The sequence below is a fragment of the Gobio gobio genome (genome assembly GCF_949357685.1).
Source record: "Gobio gobio genome assembly, chromosome: 1".
In the NCBI taxonomy this organism is placed as follows: Eukaryota; Metazoa; Chordata; class Actinopteri; order Cypriniformes; family Gobionidae; genus Gobio; species Gobio gobio.
The window spans coordinates 58,823,331-58,841,248 of NC_137097.1; the positions used below are offsets into that span (position 1 = coordinate 58,823,331).

The following is a 17,918-nucleotide window of genomic DNA, read 5'->3' on the forward strand; positions in this document are numbered from 1 at the left end:
TAACATCCATTATCATGATGCTACCAACTCTCTGATACATATGTTTATGTCAGCTCTGAAAAAAATAGCAGTTATCGTGGATAAGAATCACATATATACATTTTAAGCTGCGTGATTATGTCTCTGTTGACCACTTAATATTCCAAGAGTTCATGACACTGGTAGGGATAAATTCTTAATGGCTGGTCTGTATTCAGTTCACTAAGAAATAATTAAATATTAATCAGAAAAGTTCCAAATATAGAGTGACCCCATTCATTGTTAACAGATATTCGCCATCACATGCATATATTGCATATTTATGTGATAATACATTTAGGTGATATTTAAACTGAAATTCCTTTTTATGATTTCATTTTTTTTTTGTAATTTTCTTTGCTTGAAGAGATGGTTATCTGTAATTTAAATATTAATTCTGCCTCTGCTGTGCATCAGCTATTCAGCTGTTATATTTTGAAACAAGTCCAAGAGGAGGTTCTTGGCTGCTTTCTTTCAAGGATGTCCAATTAATTTCCAATCCACAACACATATGTCTTTAACTTTAGCTGTCAATTTAATTAATAAAATGCAAAAATAAAGAATCAGTAAAATAAGTTGGCTTGTCTCATTTCATTATAATACTAAATGACGCTCTTTTCAGCTTCTTTTTCAGCAGGATATATACAGCACTGCTTTCATCAGGAATTAAATACATATTAGAGTATATATGGTTAAGTAAAGAGAAGACGTAAACCTGTGTAGACACTTAGCTTAGTCTCCCTGGCAGACGTAATGCATACCCCAAACCCTAAATGAACCTGTTTAAATCCAAGCCTAGCTATTCACCTAGGCCAAGTGCTGGGTAAGGTTACAATCAAGAGGCTTGGGGGGAGGACTAGATTCAATTTCAGTGGTGTTAGAAATGGTTAGAAGCGAGTTATCCAAGTGAATAAAACTATACATTGTCTCACACTGAACATATATATGTCAAACATCATCTTTGCCACAATGAAATTAGTATAGATAGTTATACTAATAGTTATATTAGTTCACCCAAAATGGAAAGACTCACCCTGTACCAAACCTGTATGAATTGTTGTGTTATGCTGAACACTAAAGAAGATTTTATTAATTTGTTACATTTATATAGCGCTTTTCTAGGCACTCAAAGCGCTTTACATATAGAAGGGGGATTCTCCTTCTAGATATTTGAAGATATTTTAAAGAATGTCAGTTTCCAAACAGTTGGACCCCTTTGACTTCCATAGTATTTTTTTCTCATACTATGGAAATTTAGTTGGGTCCATCAACTGTTTGCTTACCCATATTCTTCCAAATCTTCTTTTGTCTTCAGCAGAAGACAGAAATTCATACAGGTTTGGAAAAAGTTGAAACCTTTAAATTGCTACTTTTCTTATTAATGTTCAATTTATTGTTGTTGGTCTCGGGGGAAGAAGTCACTGAAGAAACTACACTTTTAAAAGCAATGAAAATCAATCATGAATTGACCTGTTAAACTGCCTTTACAATGACTTATCTGATTTAATGCAATTAAGCCAAATGACACAAGTGCAATTTTGTCACACACATGCAAACAAAGTGTTCGATTAGTGTAATGAACTTCCTTATGCTTGTCGATGCTAGCCATTAATGAATAAATAATGAAGGGAAATCCTTAACAAGGCACCTGGGGTCTATAGAATGGCCGTCAAATGTCCAAGATATGTCCACATAGTGATAAATCGGCAGATATTAAAAGGAATATATAATTATACATAAATAAAAATATAAACAGCTTTATTATTTTTTTATATCCTAGTGAAGAAATATTTAAAAACTAGCACAAGAAACACTTTCAAATAAAAGGATAAGAAGTCAATTTTGATATTGTCATGATTATGACACTTACCTTGAAAATATCTATATATTTTTTTCAAATCATTACATCCAATCCCTTTTCCAAAAGAGGCGCTCAATGGCTATGCTGTTCTGGAATATAAGATCCTTTCTCAGTACAATTAGTGTGCTGCACTGAACTATGCTGGATCTAAACATTGTATGTTCACTCAGTATAAGGGCTGATCTATTATGTTGTTCCTCTGCCAAAGTGCTCTCTTTCAGACGTAAAAGCTGCGCACACGCAAACAGTCCTTTTTCCAAATTGCAGAGATGGAACAAAAGCCATGGTAATGTGACTTGCTTGTTTTCTGATTTGGACAATATCATATATGTCTGAGAAGCTAGCAGGTAAACAGTTTCTATTATTTGGACAATATGCATTTTAGCACACAAAGCATAATCATATTCCTCTGAGAAGCTAGCACGTAAACAATTTCTATTCTTTTAGAAACCACAGGCCTGGCTCTGTATGCAAACAATCCCACTCACTCCTTTTACAAGCTAATTGTTACAAGCGGAGGCTGCAGACATGTTTCAAAAATCTGCTCTTGCCCCTAGTTTTTTGCCCCCATCTTTTCCATTAAAGTTCTTTCTCATTGTGGTCAAAACAACACTTGTTGACTTAGTCCCTGTAACATTTGTGATACCAATAATTGTTGAGTACAGTAGGCAGGCAGCTGCCCTCAGGAGGAAAAAAACTTCAAGGGTACAGCAACTTGTAGCAGGACACCCGTTTTAACATCAGTCCGAAATGTTTTTGTGGTCTCCCCCTAAAGGATACACTATTAGCTTAAAGTCAGCATGAAATCCAAATTGACCATTCTTGTTTTTATGGGACATTGCAGTTTATTATAAATGATTGGTAACACTTTACAATAAGGTTTCATTAGTTAACATTAGTTCATGTATTAACTAACATGAACTAACCATGAGTAGTGTATTTGTTACTGTATTAGTTAATCTTTGTTAAAGTTAGTTAATAAAAATACAGCTGTTCATGGTTTCTTCATGTTAGTTCACAGTGCATTAAACAAGATTTTAATAAAGTATTAGTAAATGTTGAAATTAACAAAGATTAATAAACGCTTTTCATTAGTGCAGTTCATTATTTGTTAATGTTGACTTATGAAACCTTATTGTAAAGTGTTACCAAATTATTTATATGTGCACAACATAATTTTTTTCATTTGTCCTCATAATCTATAATCAAAAAACTCCTCCCTCTTACAGCAACATCTCTTCTCTCTTAAAGCGTTTACTGGCCCGAGGGCGGGACAACCTGTCCCTCACATGACATCACAGCAATAGCAAACCACAACCATCCAGGGCCTTAGCTAGTGGGTTGAAAGGTGGTGACAATTAGGGACCCACCATGCCCCTGGGCCCACTAAATCCAATAGTTATGCTATATATTCCCCTAATATTATGTATCATCATAGCGTAAACGTGTATGCCTGAGAGTTTAAAGGTGCAGTGTGTAGTATTCATGAGGATCTATTGACAGAAATGCAATATAATATGTTTTCAGTGGTGTATAAGGAGCTTACATAATAAATCGTTATGTTTTTATTACCTCAGAATGACCCATTTCTAACTACATACACCGCCGATCCCCTTACAGTGAAGTCGCCATTTTGCGCCGTCATGTTTCTACAATAGCCCTAAACCCTAAAGCAGTGGTTCTCAAAGTGTGGAACGAGTACCACTAGTGGTACTCAGGCTGCCTCTAGTGGTACTCAGAGGAATCACTAAATAAATTAATGTTAAAACACAATACTCTTTGAGTAAAGATTTTTTTTTTTTTTTTTTTTTTACATTTAAGTACTGTACAGTTTAAATGTAACTTTACAACACATTTTAATTGAACCATTATTTTATTATTTTATTGACCTGTATGTAAGCGCAGTGCAGTGTTAATATACAAACTGTATTTACAATGTTAAAGTGGCTGACAACAATAAGTATTCCTATTAGGAATAAACTGCCACGTTTTTTAACTGTGCAGAGCTGTAGCTGAATAGTTAGGCATACTACGCTACTGCATTTTAATGTTGGTCATTATGGTGGTACTTAGAGAGCCAAATATTTTCTGAGGTGGTACTTGGTATAAAAAGTTTGAGAACCACTGCTCTAAAGGATATTTTTGTCCCGTGTGGGCCCCCGTAGCTTCTCTATGTGCTACGAAAGGGCGGGGTGATCGTTGGGTGATTACAATTCACAACCTCACCACTAGATGCCGTTAAAATTAACACACTGCACCTTTAATGACAGCTATAAAAACTGGGCCACTCCGCAGCGGTGCCGACCCGACTGGTCTAAAATAGTCCAAATATAAACACTTATTATAGGTGTACCATAGAGATTCAGGAAAAGACAAAAACACTGTTTCCGTTTGGAAAATGGATTCATGAGGTACTCGCTCATTATATACATTTTGTAAATTTTTAACACATAAAAGCTACGGACTGCAGCTTTAAATACGTTTTGCAAGTATCTCACCCCTATGTAAAAATGGTTTAGTCAGATGGTTATTAATTATTTCAGCTAAATTAGCAACAAACAGCAGAGGGACCCAATAAAATCGCAAATGCCACCCCAGCTAGTGAACAGAACCAATCAGAGTTGAGGCTGCTGGGATCAGGTTGCATAAACCGTTAAGACTAGTCTTACAAGTTAGACATACATTTTTTTCTTTAAGACTGTTCAACATTTTTTTAAATCAGTTACATAAAAACATGGACTGGCCTAATTTGATACGATAAGTAAGACTGAATGCCACTTGCCTAACTGCTGGTGGCTCATACTAGATCTTAAGACACTGTCTTAACATAATGGCTTAGTTTATGCAACTGGCCCCTGGATACAGTATCGTCCTGAAAAGGAGAGGAAGGCTGGGAGAGCTGCTTAATCAATCTATCAAAACGTTCTTTAACAAGACAGTATAGTGTACTATATGGATGTCAATGTAATGCGATGCCGTGCCCTGATTATTACACTACCCGATTTATTTTAGCAGGAATAGGACACCTAATAAGTAAGAAACACCCTCCTATCTTAGCACTCAAAGTCCACGTCTGTTTGCGCTGTTTGTATTATGAAGTTTGTTGGTTTGTATAGCCCTTATGTAGCCCCACCCCTTTTGAGCGCTACACTTGTCTGTCTTCCAGTTTGTATTTCTACAGCATGAAGGAAAGATCTTATGGCTTTATGAATGAACCGCTCATTTTAAATTCTTACCAGTCTACTGATTTGTTAAGACATCCGCTTCAAACATTATAATGCTCATGATAACTTCCATTAACTAAATAAATAAATCCACTTCACCAGCTAATTACTACCGCAAAAATGGAAGTTCAAAGACAAAATTGTAAAGATGCCTGGCGCATAAGGTCTAAAACAGGCAGGAAAATGGATATGCATGTCACAAGGATTGTATTTGTTGCTGATGTGATAAATTTAAGATAATAATTTCTGTCAAGAAAACTCCAAATATTTAATAGAATATCCTGCAGAGTATTATGGAGTAGCGTCTTCACCAATTATGAAGACAATGAGAAATTTAAGTGGTTTTATTTTACATTTGACTGCATTATTTTTCATTTCTGAATGTTTTCCTCAGCTGTTTTTTAATGTTGAATGCTTAATAATTGCTTAATGCCATTTTGATAATATTTATATCAACTATATAAATGTTTATAAATTAAGCAAAAGCAATATTGTCCAATAAAAACCTTAATTGCATTGATTTAATTATCTGTTTTATTATTTTGTAATCCATATTAGGTTACATGGCAACAGATGGGCATCCATGCCCATATCTTATACTGTGATATGAGTGGAGGGCAGTGGGGGCCCACATTAATGTTATTTATTTATTTTTTTTCAGGGGCCCAGAATTCCCTAGCTACGGCCCTGCAACCATCCAATCAATTCCTGATGGACAAAATCAAGTCACGTCCTGCATTGTTTCCATTTTCAAGAAGCCGTTTCACACGTATATACGTCACAATAGGGAAGAAAAGAAAAGATGCAATGCCAAATTTAAGGTGCACTAAAGGTACAGGAGGTGTATCTTTGAGAATGCCGTCCCACTGCTAGCTTTTGTACCCCTATGGGTTGAATTTTTTCACATTTTCTACTGGTAAATCACTAGGGGGCAGCAAACGCTCATTTAAGAAGAGAGTTGAGATGAACGTCATGTGTGAAATTGCACTGCTGTTTGTAAGACCACACAGGAACCTCATGAAATTATACTGTTGACCTCAGTTATTCCCTTTATATGCCAACATCAATGTTGTTCATGAATAAAATATTGTTATACTCATTAACTTCCCTCATACTGTGTCCTAACAATACATTTTATTGTGTGTCAAAAGCACTTCTACTTTGCCCACTCATTCTAATCATTTGCTATGGGTCATCTTAGCACCTTCCATGCTTTAAATACTGTAGTCACATGACCTATTTGGCCCTCTTAAAGATGATGTCAGTGCTCTCTAAAATATGAAAGTAAAATCATCTTCTTTCTGTTGAGTCTTATTGGCCAACTGAGCAATTATTTACACTAAGTTTCCCACCAGTTCCCAACTGCGATCAAGAATAAAGCAAATACTTTCACTAACTTTTTAAAAACTTCAAGAAAGGTTATGCAGTTTAGTTCACTGGGCTGTTTAATGAGTGAAATACATTTGCTCACTTAGAAAAAAAAATATGGGATGGTCTTAAAGAGCTTCCATCTTCACTAAGTTACTAAAAGCTACATAAAAGTTGAGCTATTTCACATTGTCAGACTGCTGTATTCAAAAGTCCATTGTTCAAAACCACATGATCGGGACAGCAGTAAATGATGCAGTATATCAGAATGTTGTAAAAGATAAAGTACACGGTCCCTTAGAGCACACACACACACACACACACACACACACACACACACACACGCAGCACCATATGGGCCCAGCATCAAGTGTCATGTTTACAAGCGTAGCTCATTGGCACTGCACTTAAAGTCCATCTTACCATTATCTTTCCATCCGAACTCATTCAAAGTAACTCCAGCATAGAGACATCAATCCTCAAGTTATTCCAAAACAGTTTCTTGCCATCCTGCTCATCATTTTAGCGCTTTGAAATGTGGGCTAATTTCACAAAGCCCCATCAAGCCTGCCGTGGAACAGCCTTCCAATGGCTTGATAATTCCCCACTCCACACTTGTGTAGTACAGCCCGAGTGCCTCAGCATGCATATTTAATGTCGTCTATTATACTAGTTTTCTGTAATGAATAGGCAGCTCTAGGTTTTCAGATAAATACAGAAAGCTAACCGTTCACATCTTGTAATATAAAGAGGGCTTCTGAGTCACCACCCATGTTAAAGTTGAGTTGAACTTACTGGTGTGTCGTAATCATATAAAGTCTTCACGATATAACCATACTTTACTACAACGCATAAATGTAAGTTTTATACCGGATATGCTACATTTAAAACTCTCTCAGCAAGTAAAAAAAAAAAAAGAGATTTCATGTGTTCATGTCTTTCTATGATAGCCTCCTGGGACCCAGAAAAAAAAAAGTGTTTTGAATTTAGTATTTTTTCCTGTCATAACATTGTTTAGAGCATAAGAAAAAAATGAAGAAAAAAGAAAACATTTTCGAAAAATGATATTTTATTCATGTTATGATATGTCCTCTGTAGTTGACACCAGGACTCAGTTGTTTAAAAAATAAAATGACGTGAAATTGCATGTATAGGCAAAAACAATGGGATTTATTTTTAATTCACCAATACATTTTTAGGTTTCAGGATTTTTTTTAAACAAACTTTGTTTAAAGATGATTCTGAACTAAGTTATGAAAGATATAATGAAATGCGTTGATATACCATTTTACTTTATGAAATATGAGGGTAAAATGACCATACTTGGATTTTCCCATTCAATACAATGTATCTATACGCTGCATCTAATTTGCATATTAATGTGTTCTTGGTGCAACATGTAATGAAAATAGAATTGTAATAATGGGAGTAATAATTGGCAATATTTTCATAATATTATCTAATATTTCATAGGAATATTGATATGTAATTTCTTTCCCTATTCACTTATGTCTCCAGAATGCCTGATAAACATGATTTAAGTCCTGGCGTCCACTACAGTGCTCATTTATTAAATCAATGCCCTGTTTTGTAACAGAAAGTCATATTTTGATCAGAAACCCCATATCATTTTCCTGAGATGTTGATTTATAACAAACAATTTGAAAATGAATCAAATTTAAATTATAATTTAAAAATATTATCATATTTCCATAAGAGTGCTAAACATTAATGTCAGCCATTTTTAAAGACCAAGAAGTTGTTGTTGTCCTGGTGAAACCTCCAAACATTTGGTATCTCTGCAAAGCCCCGAATGTGCTCTTTAAAGGACATCCAGACTGTGACATGTATGATGTCAGAGAAATTTCCTAAAATATAACGTCCACTGCAGTGGACAAAAGTCTATTCGTGGGGTCCCAGGAGGATAGTAGGCTACGTGTAAATGGTCCTTGGAAATGTGCAGTAAAACATCAAAATCTCACCGCATTACAGATGCAATTAACCCTTAACAATGATTTAAATGATTAACTAAAACACCATAAAATATGAAAAATAACCAACACACCTGGTGAGAATTATAGTGAGTTCAACATAATTCGCTGCTCCTTAGAAAAACTTCTCTAGCTATCTTCAACAGGACAAGTTTTCTTGTCTAAGTGCTTCAAATAAGAATGAACTATGATCATTTAAGACAATGTCATGTTGGTTTTAGGGGCTTGTAAAATACAGCTAACCCAGGATTGGTTGAATCCATCTGCAAATGCACAATTTAGATCTTTATGGTGGTCATTGCTTTGTGTTGAAACACTTTTCTTTGTCACATTACCCTGGTAATCTTTTACAGTATATTTTCAATGTATTTTATGTATTTACACATCTATTTTCTATCTAGTAGTGTTTCATCTGACTGTATGCACAAATTAGTTCACATGATCAATGTCATAAATTTGGTTAGAGACCTAGAAAAGTGCAGAATATACAATATATCTGAAATATCATATTCCTTTTCTTTTTTTTCCCACTTTATGTTGAATGGCAGATTTGTCACGTCTTGCTGTACATGTTTAATTTAGTTGAATAAAAAAACACATGAAAGGCACATAAGAACAAAGATCTGAATATTTATTTGAATGGGTTTTGTTAGGATGTTTTTCATAAACAAAATATTCACTTTTTAATTGCTGACCACATGTTTTTCCTTGAAGTTCTGTGATACATTGCAGTTGTTAACAGGAAAATGTTCTGTTATGCATGTATCAAATGTTCTGTTGATACTGTAGTGGAGCTGAAGACTACATTTTATTTCTTCACGATCTGAATGACATCCTCGTGTTCCATGATGTGTGTCAGTCCTACTCTCTGAGGACTGTACTTTGTGCTTGTTCCCTATGATCCAAAAAGAGTAGTTGTTGAAGAAAAGCACAAACAGAACAAAAGCAAGACTTTATTTCACTTCAGATGAAGGAGAATCTTACCCAGACAAGTGCGTATTTGAACTGGCTAGCTAATGTCCTGTGGATTCTGTGACACTGGAAGAAGTACGAGGCGCAATCATTAGTTTGATCGATACTTCATACAAGAAATTAAGATATACAGAAGTGGCTAAAAGTAATGTCCAGCCTAGGAAATTTACATCTTCAACCTTAATTCAAATATTGTTAAAAATGTGTTAAAAGATTTTGTAAGCATATTGTGTTGCTGTGCTTGGAGTCAATTTATAAGGCAATGAAACTGGCCAATTAATTGGCCAGGCTGTCATAAAAAGAAACTACAAAATATTAAACACTAATCATGTTGTGGCCTTTTCCTGTGAGCTTTTTTCTTTATGCTTTTTTTGTTTTGCATAGTAAAATTAAAACTGTAGCTGTAACTTCCCTTTTTCTGCCAAATAATTTTGTCAGATAAATACCTCAGGGTTAGTTCACCCAAAAATGAAAATTAGCCCATGATTTACTCACCCTCAAGTCATCCTAGGTGTATATGACATTCTTCTTTCAGACGAATACAATCAGAGTTACATTAAAAACGTTCTGGCTAATCCAAGCTTTATAATGGCAGTGAAATTTTGTAGACTTTTTTTTTTATAGACTAAAATAACTAACTTCCGTTGGATTGCCGTACGCATCGATTTCCAGTGAAAGAGTAACCCCTGACCCATGTGTTTTTGAAGAACGCAGAAGGATAGAGCAAAACAAAACACTGGTTATGAATTAGAGTCTAAAACGAGATTTTTTAAAAGAGAAATGGCAGAGGATTTCAATATAAGAGAAAAGGGGCTTGAGAAGTTAGTTATTTTTGTCTATAAAGTTTTAAATATGGATATTTTTCTTACACAAACACGCCACTTCACTTCAGAAGGCCTTTATTAACCCCCCGGAGCCGTGTGGAGCAGTTATATGATGGATAGATGCACTTTTATGGACTTCATAAATGAGACAACAATTCACTGCCATTATAATGCTTGGATTAGCCAGGACTTTTTTTTATATAACTGAAAAGAAAGAATGTCATATACACCTAGGATGACTTGAGAGTGAGAAAATCATGGGCTAATTTTCATTTTTGGGTTAAAAGGTTACCCTTTAACCCTTTTAATGTTCACCCAAAAATGAAAATGATCCCGGGTTAATAAAGGCCTTCTGAAGCGAATAGGTTTTGTAAGAAAAATATCCATATTTAACACATTATACAAGTAAAATATATAGCTTCCGGTGGACCACCTCCCAAATATGGATATTTTTCTTACAAAAACCCATCGATTCACTTCAGAAGGTCTCTATTAAAGGGGCACTTCAGCGCTGGGAAGATGAATGTTTAATTAAACTGGGTCATTTATGTAGTAGAAATCTGAAATTATTTTTTAATTTGGTGCCTTCTAGACTGAGAAAAGACAGAAAATTTATTTTTGTGGATGAAAGACAACAACTCCCAGAATGCACTTGCTTCGCTGCCCTACGAGGCCATTCCGTACACCGCCCCCAGCGTCGTTTTGATCCTCATAATAATACAATAATTTCGTTCAGTTAGAGAATAAACACCACAATTAAAAACTGAACGTGTATTTTCAATAAAGTGTGAGTGAGCCGAACGAAAGTCACAGGACAAACGCAGCAGCAGGAGTCAGATTTCATTCAGCACAAGAGGGAAGTAAGAGCTGAGCAGAGCTGAGGTGAGGTAAGCGCGGCAGTCATTCTCAGTGCGTGTCCAGTCTGGCGCGTTTTCTGGTCGCATATGGAAGCTAAACTTTCATAGGAATTCATTGAAAAGTTGAAACACTCACTTTGCTCCGCACCACTCCGTTATGAATGCCTGAGGACGAGCATTTACATTTACATTCTGTGTGCGAGATCTCTCCCCTGTGGGCAGGTTGATAACATGTGGAACAGCTCCTTCTACAGGCTGTAGTTTTTAGCCTCTGGCCAAAAAATCCTCAGATGACGCAAAATGACGATATTTGCGTCATCAGAGGATTTTTTTCCAGAAATAAAATGCATAATTCTCTCGTCTCAGGGGGATATGAGGGGGGAAAGTACCATAATTCAAATCTACTACAGGGCTTCTACTGATACAAAGTTTAATGCTAAATCACTGAAGTTACCCTTTAACCCCCCGGATTACTTTTATAATGGATGGATGCACTTTTTTGGGATTCAAATTTTAGGCTGCCATTTACTGCCATTATAAAGCTTGGAAGAGCCAGGACATTTTTTTATATAGCTCTGATTGTATTCGTCTGAAAGAAGAATGTCATATACACCTAGGATGACTTGAGGGTGAGTAAATCATGGGGTAAATTTCATTTTTGGGTGAACAAATCATGGGGTAAATTTCATTTTTGGGTGAACTATCCTAAGTTTAATGTTTTGTTCTTTGCTCATATTTAAAATATTTACAGTAAAAAATATATAATATTTTCTAAATATTCTCAATATTAATCAAACTTGTAGTGTCATTAAAAACAAATATCCCCTCTGGACATCACCTTAGGCCACTAGTATATATACAGTATATATATATATATATAGTATATATATATATATAGTATATATATATATATAGTATATATATATATATATATAGTATATATATATATATAGTATATATATATATATAGTATATATATATATATATAGTATATATATATATATATATATAGTATGTATATATATATATATATATAGTATGTATATATATATATATATATAGTATGTATATATATATATATATAGTATGTATATATATATATATATATATATATATATATATATATATATATATATATATATATATATATATATATATATATATATATATATATATATATATATATATATATATATATATATATATATATATATATATATATATATATATATATATATATATACACACATACAGTCAAGCCCGAAATTATTCATACCCTTGGTAAATATGACCAAAGGAGGCTGTGAAAATACATTTGCGTTGTTAATCCTTTTGATCTTTTGTTTTAAAAATGTATAAAATTCTAACCTTTCATTGGAAAAGAAGAATTTAAATGGGGGGGGGGGGGGGGGGGTCTTAATATGAAATGTGTTTTTTCTCTAATACACATTGCTCACAATTAATCATACTCTTTCATTCAATACTTTTTGCAACCTCTTTTTCCCAAGATAACAGCTCGGAGTCTTCTTCTATAATGCCTGATAAGTTTTGAGAACACCTGACAAGAGATCAGAGATCATTCCTCCATACAGAATCTCTCCAGATCCTTCAGATTCCCAGATCCATGTTGGTGCTTCTTCTCTTCAGTTCACCCCACTCATCTTCTATAGTGTTAAGGTCAGGGACTGGGATGCCCATGGCAGAAACTTGGTTTTGTACTCAGTGACACATTTTTGTGTTGATTTTGATGTTTGTTTTGGATCACTGTCCTGTTGGAAGATCCAACCTTGGCCCATTATAAGATTTCTAGCTGGGACAGTCAGTTTTTAATTTTTTATCTGTTGGTATTTGCTAGAATCCATGATACCATGTATCTGAACAAAATGTCCAGGATCTCTGGAAGAAAGATAGGCCCACAACATACAAAGATACATATAACAAAATGCAGAGTATTTAATTTTACACATGGGGTACTTTTTGTCCCTGTGTGCACCAAACCCATTTTGAGTGTTTGCTGACAAAAAGCTATTTTTTTCATCTGACCACAGAACGTTTGAAAAGTAACTGACACTACTGGAACTTCAGACGGGACCTGGTTCTATGCTCAGATGGAAAAGAAATAGCTTTTTGAGAAGCACCAACATGGATCTGGGAATCTGAAGGATCTGGAAAGATTCTTTATGGAGGAATGGTGTTTGATCTCTTGTCAGGTGTTCTCCAAACTCATCACGCATCATAGGAGAAAACTCAGAGCAGTCATCTTGGCAAAAAGTGGTTGCAAAAAGTATTGAATAAAAGGGTATGATTAATTATGAGCAATGTGTATTAGAGAAAAACATTTATTTCATAATAAGATTTCCCCCCCATTTAAAATTCTTATTCTCCAATGAAAGGTTAGAATTGTATTAATTTTTAAAACAAAAGATCAAAAGGATTAACAACGCAGATTTATTTTCACAGCCTTCTTTGGTCATATTTACCAAGGGTATGAATAATTTCGGGCTTGACTGTATATGATGAAGATTTTGCTAGACAGCATATAAAATAGAACAATTTTTACAGTGCACAACACTTCATCTACAATGTGGTTTTCTAAAATGAATAACTTTGAAAAGAAACATTTTGGTTAAAGATGCAGTGAATATGTTTTAACACAGGTTAACCACTGCGTAACAACTAAAGTTGCAGGTAGTACAGGACAATAAAACAGAGACATACCACATGTTCAACTGATGCACCTCGTCTCATGATTATAGGGTCACCGAAATCTGGTCGTTCTACACAACAATTAAAAAAAGGGTAAGAATTGGGGAACAAAAATCACAATAATTATAGAAATTCAAATACTGTCCTGGCATTTATTTTTACCAGGAGGAAATGAACATGAGGCTTTTCAGTACAGATCCCCTATTATAACCTTAGGTTGAAAATCACCCAGATTATTCTTTAAATAACATAGATAACCGGTTAACTCTATAGAATAAAATCTTTTAGTCAATGCTATGTAAAAAGTACTGTACAGCGAAGAAACGTAGCACTCTTATGACAATCTCTGAAAGGGAACTTCCCAAATTTAAGTTAAGATTTAAATATAGGAGGAATGCTTTAATACCAAATGTGAACCTTAATCCAGATCACCTTTTCAAGTCAATGGAAAACTACTTCCCCACAAAAATAAACCAAAATCTGATGGCAAACAGACTTGGGTTACATTAAAAACTCTTATAATTATTAATAGATCAAAATAATCCAACTGTTATCTCAATTAATTTAATGTATCAATACAAAACAAGCAACTTTGTCATAATTAACGCAGAAATACTGTAAATATAGGGAGGACTTCAAATATGTTGGACAATGAGAGGCCTTTGAGTCAAATTTTGAGAAGCACTGCTCTTCTGTGAAAGCCCCCTAAAACTTTAAATTACTAAAATATGAGGACAAAAAGGCATACCTCCTCTCTTCTTGGTATATATGCAGATCAGAGCCAGGTATTCCCATAACTGCTCAAGGAGGTAATCTAGATTCAGTTTCATGCCACAGCTGATCACTACACTGTTAGGCCTATGGGCCAGACGATCCACTTCCTCTATTGCAATCTGGTCCACTTTGTTGTACACCTGTAACAAGATTAATCGTATTCAAATTTAACAACATACTTTTTAATCTGAGAAGCTTTGCATTAGGCTGATAACTGAATTGAAATATATATTACTCACATATAAGCAAGGCATGTACACTCTGTTGCCCACAATGACATCAATAAATTCATCTGGAGTGCTGTCCTCTCTGAACAAAACCTCAGCATTGAAGATTTCTGCAGTCATGTTAAGGTAGATGCGTCGCTTATCATTAGAGGAAAATTAAACAGTGACTAAACTAAGCAAAAGGATACTGTACTCATGAAGAATGAGCTGGACAAGCTTCTCAGAGCAGTGTGTGAGGGGAACAGTTGAATTGTACGATAAGCCACCCCCTTTTTTAGGCTGAAAAACAGATATTTCACATGTGAACAGATAAAATATGCAAGAGGTATGTTTCAGTATACCTGTGTGTAATCCTAATAGTCTCTAAACAGTATCTCGGAAACTTCTTTTTTCTTTTCAAAAGGACAATTTCACATGTAGGTGCTTCATGTTGATATATCGTTATGTTTGACACAATGATTAATAAGTACTTATACATTACTGTTCAAAAGTTTGGGGTCAGTGAGATTTTTTTATGTTTTTGAAAGAAGTATGTTCACCATGGCTACTTTTATTTTATAATATACAGTAAAATATTTTTGTTAACAGTCAATTGTTTTCTATTTGAATACATTTTAAAATGTGATGTCAAAGCTGAATTTTCAGCCTCGTTACTCCAGTCTTCAGTGTCACATGATCCTTCAGAAATCATTCTTATATGATGATTTGATGTTTAAGAAATATTTATTATCATCATCAATGTTGAAAACAGTCATACTGCTTAATATTTTTGTGGACTGCGATACATTTTTTTTTTCAGGATTCTTTGATGAAAAGAAAGTTCATAAAATATCATAAAATTAACAAGTTTATAAATGTCTTTACTATCACTTTAGATCAATACATTCTTGTTGAATAAAAAATATATAATTCTCTTTTAAAAAAATGTTTTTTACTGGTCACAAACTTTTGAAAAGTAGTGCACATTCTTTAAAAGGCTGGACAATCTGCAACAGCTTGACACTTTTGTTATTTGCATATTACTGTCAACTAAAATATTATTGTCAACAAAAATTATATGGTACTTTGGTGAGAGTAAAGTGGTCTAAAACTAATGAATGAGACTCAACAAAATATATACTAAATGTAAATGACATGTCAAATGTCAAATAAATGAGAGTCAATAGACAGACTGAAACACTGACCTTAAAATAGATATTTGGTTTGGGCCGGTTGAGTCTAATGCCAACAGTTTCAAGTTCTCTTTCCAGAAGTTCCCTGAAGAACAAAACAACAATCGTCAAACAGGACAATAGTGCAAATATTGCAAACATTTTCCAAAGACTATGGCCCGGTTTCAAATACAGGGCTTAGATCTTGGTTCAATTAAGGTATTGAAGTAGCTTTTATAAACATGCCTTAGAAAAAAAAAATTACTGGTGTGCATCTTGAGACAAAATAGATAAGATATCTCAGTGCAAGTTACTTTCAGTTAAAACAGCTCAAACATGCATGTTAGTCTGGGACTAGCTTAAGCCTGGTCTGTGAAACCAGAGGTAAATGTTTCACCTCACCTCTGAACCTCTCCTTTAGTCGCATCCAACATCATGATGACCACATCTGCAGTTCTGGCCACAGCAATGACCTGTCTACCTCTGCCCTTACCTTTAAAACAAAAACACATGAATTTCACAGAGAAAGGACACATGTAAACATGTCAAAAAATACACATAAAAATATACATTACAAAAGAACATACCTTGCGCAGCCCCCTCAATGATACCAGGCAAATCCAGCAGCTGTATGTTGGCACCTTTGTACTAGAAATACATTTTTAAAAAGTTAAATTAAACCAATATATGAGATTATATACAAAACTGGATATTATATTATAATAGTGTGATTACTTTAATAACAACAGTAATGAAGATAGTAAAGAAGATAGAAACAAAAACAGAGAGGAAAGAGCAGTATTTTAACATAAATGATACCTCAATGACACCAGGAATGCAGGTCAAGGTGGTGAACTCGTATGAAGCAGCTTCACTTTCTGTTGATGTCATTAAACTGAGAAAGGTAGACTACAAAAAAAAAAATACCATAAATTTGAGCATGTCTCAGAGTCGGACATCAAAAATATGGCACAGTTGGTGTCATTTGTTACCTTGCCAACTGAGGGGAATCCAATCAGAGCCACTCTAGCATCGCCAGATTTCATAACATCAAAGCCTTCACCTTTGGCTCCAGCTGATTTTGAGGGCTCCAGAAGCTGGGCTCTGTACTTGGCTAACTTGGCTTTCAATAAACCCAGATGGTACTCAGTTGCTGCAAAACAAGTTAGGAAGAACCATGATTTAATCGATTAAGAATAAATAGATACAAAGCAACAAAAGGCCCATTTGACATTTTAAACCGGGGTCTCTTGACTTACCTTTATTCTTCTGTGTTCGAGAGATTTCTCTCTCTATCTCCGCTATCTTTTCCAGAATCCCCATTGTCAATGAAGTGTGCTATATGTCCTAATGTGAAGCCTGTGAACATTACAGTAGCATGAAATAAAGCATGTCCATCTGCTCTCTAGCTACGTTGTCAGTAGTAAGCTAAGCTAGTAGGCACTTATATCAAACTTATTAAACACTGTTGCAGATTGATATGTAATGTCATACAAATATCATTACCAAATGGCTATTTATATAAAGTCAAATCTTCAGAAAGTATTAGACACTGTCACGCGTGTGTTTAAAGAAGTAAATGGTGCAATAATTACAGTTTTAGGCAGCCCGAACTCTGCGGCATGGACTGCTGGTGACGTCACCACTCGCTGGTGGACAGTGCTGCACAGAAATCGCTCCGGTGTGAAACCAATTCTCTAATGTTTAACACCTTAACATATATTTCCCCCCCCCTAATATACCGCTTAAATGTATTGTGATATGTCATTTATATTTTTACCCGTTGTTGCCACAGTGTTGATAATTTCCACAATACCAACACGTGTTAAGCGTTCCTATTATGCATAACAGTGGTTGGAATTAAATGCCGACTCATTTCTGCGAATCGGTTCATTCGAACAGTCGTTTCACAAAACCGATATTGTGATTATTTCACGTCGTCAGC

At 34.7% G+C, this 17,918-nt stretch overlaps 1 protein-coding gene across 1 annotated transcript; it reads right to left on the minus strand.

The window, feature by feature from the left end:
• Nucleotides 1–9,024: 9,024 nt before the first annotated feature.
• drg2 (developmentally regulated GTP binding protein 2) lies at nucleotides 9,025–17,815 on the minus strand. The gene is made up of 13 exons (XM_079830724.1): nucleotides 17,569–17,815; nucleotides 17,233–17,332; nucleotides 16,966–17,126; nucleotides 16,793–16,882; nucleotides 16,561–16,621; nucleotides 16,376–16,466; nucleotides 16,007–16,079; nucleotides 15,011–15,101; nucleotides 14,835–14,932; nucleotides 14,570–14,735; nucleotides 13,834–13,892; nucleotides 9,447–9,500; nucleotides 9,025–9,357 (listed from the first exon to the last, which is right to left on the minus strand). Exons 2-13 carry the CDS (start codon nucleotides 17,294–17,296, stop codon nucleotides 9,271–9,273), a joined length of 1,095 nt encoding a protein of 364 aa, XP_079686850.1. The 5' UTR covers nucleotides 17,297–17,332; nucleotides 17,569–17,815; the 3' UTR covers nucleotides 9,025–9,270.
• Nucleotides 17,816–17,918: the final 103 nt, after the last annotated feature.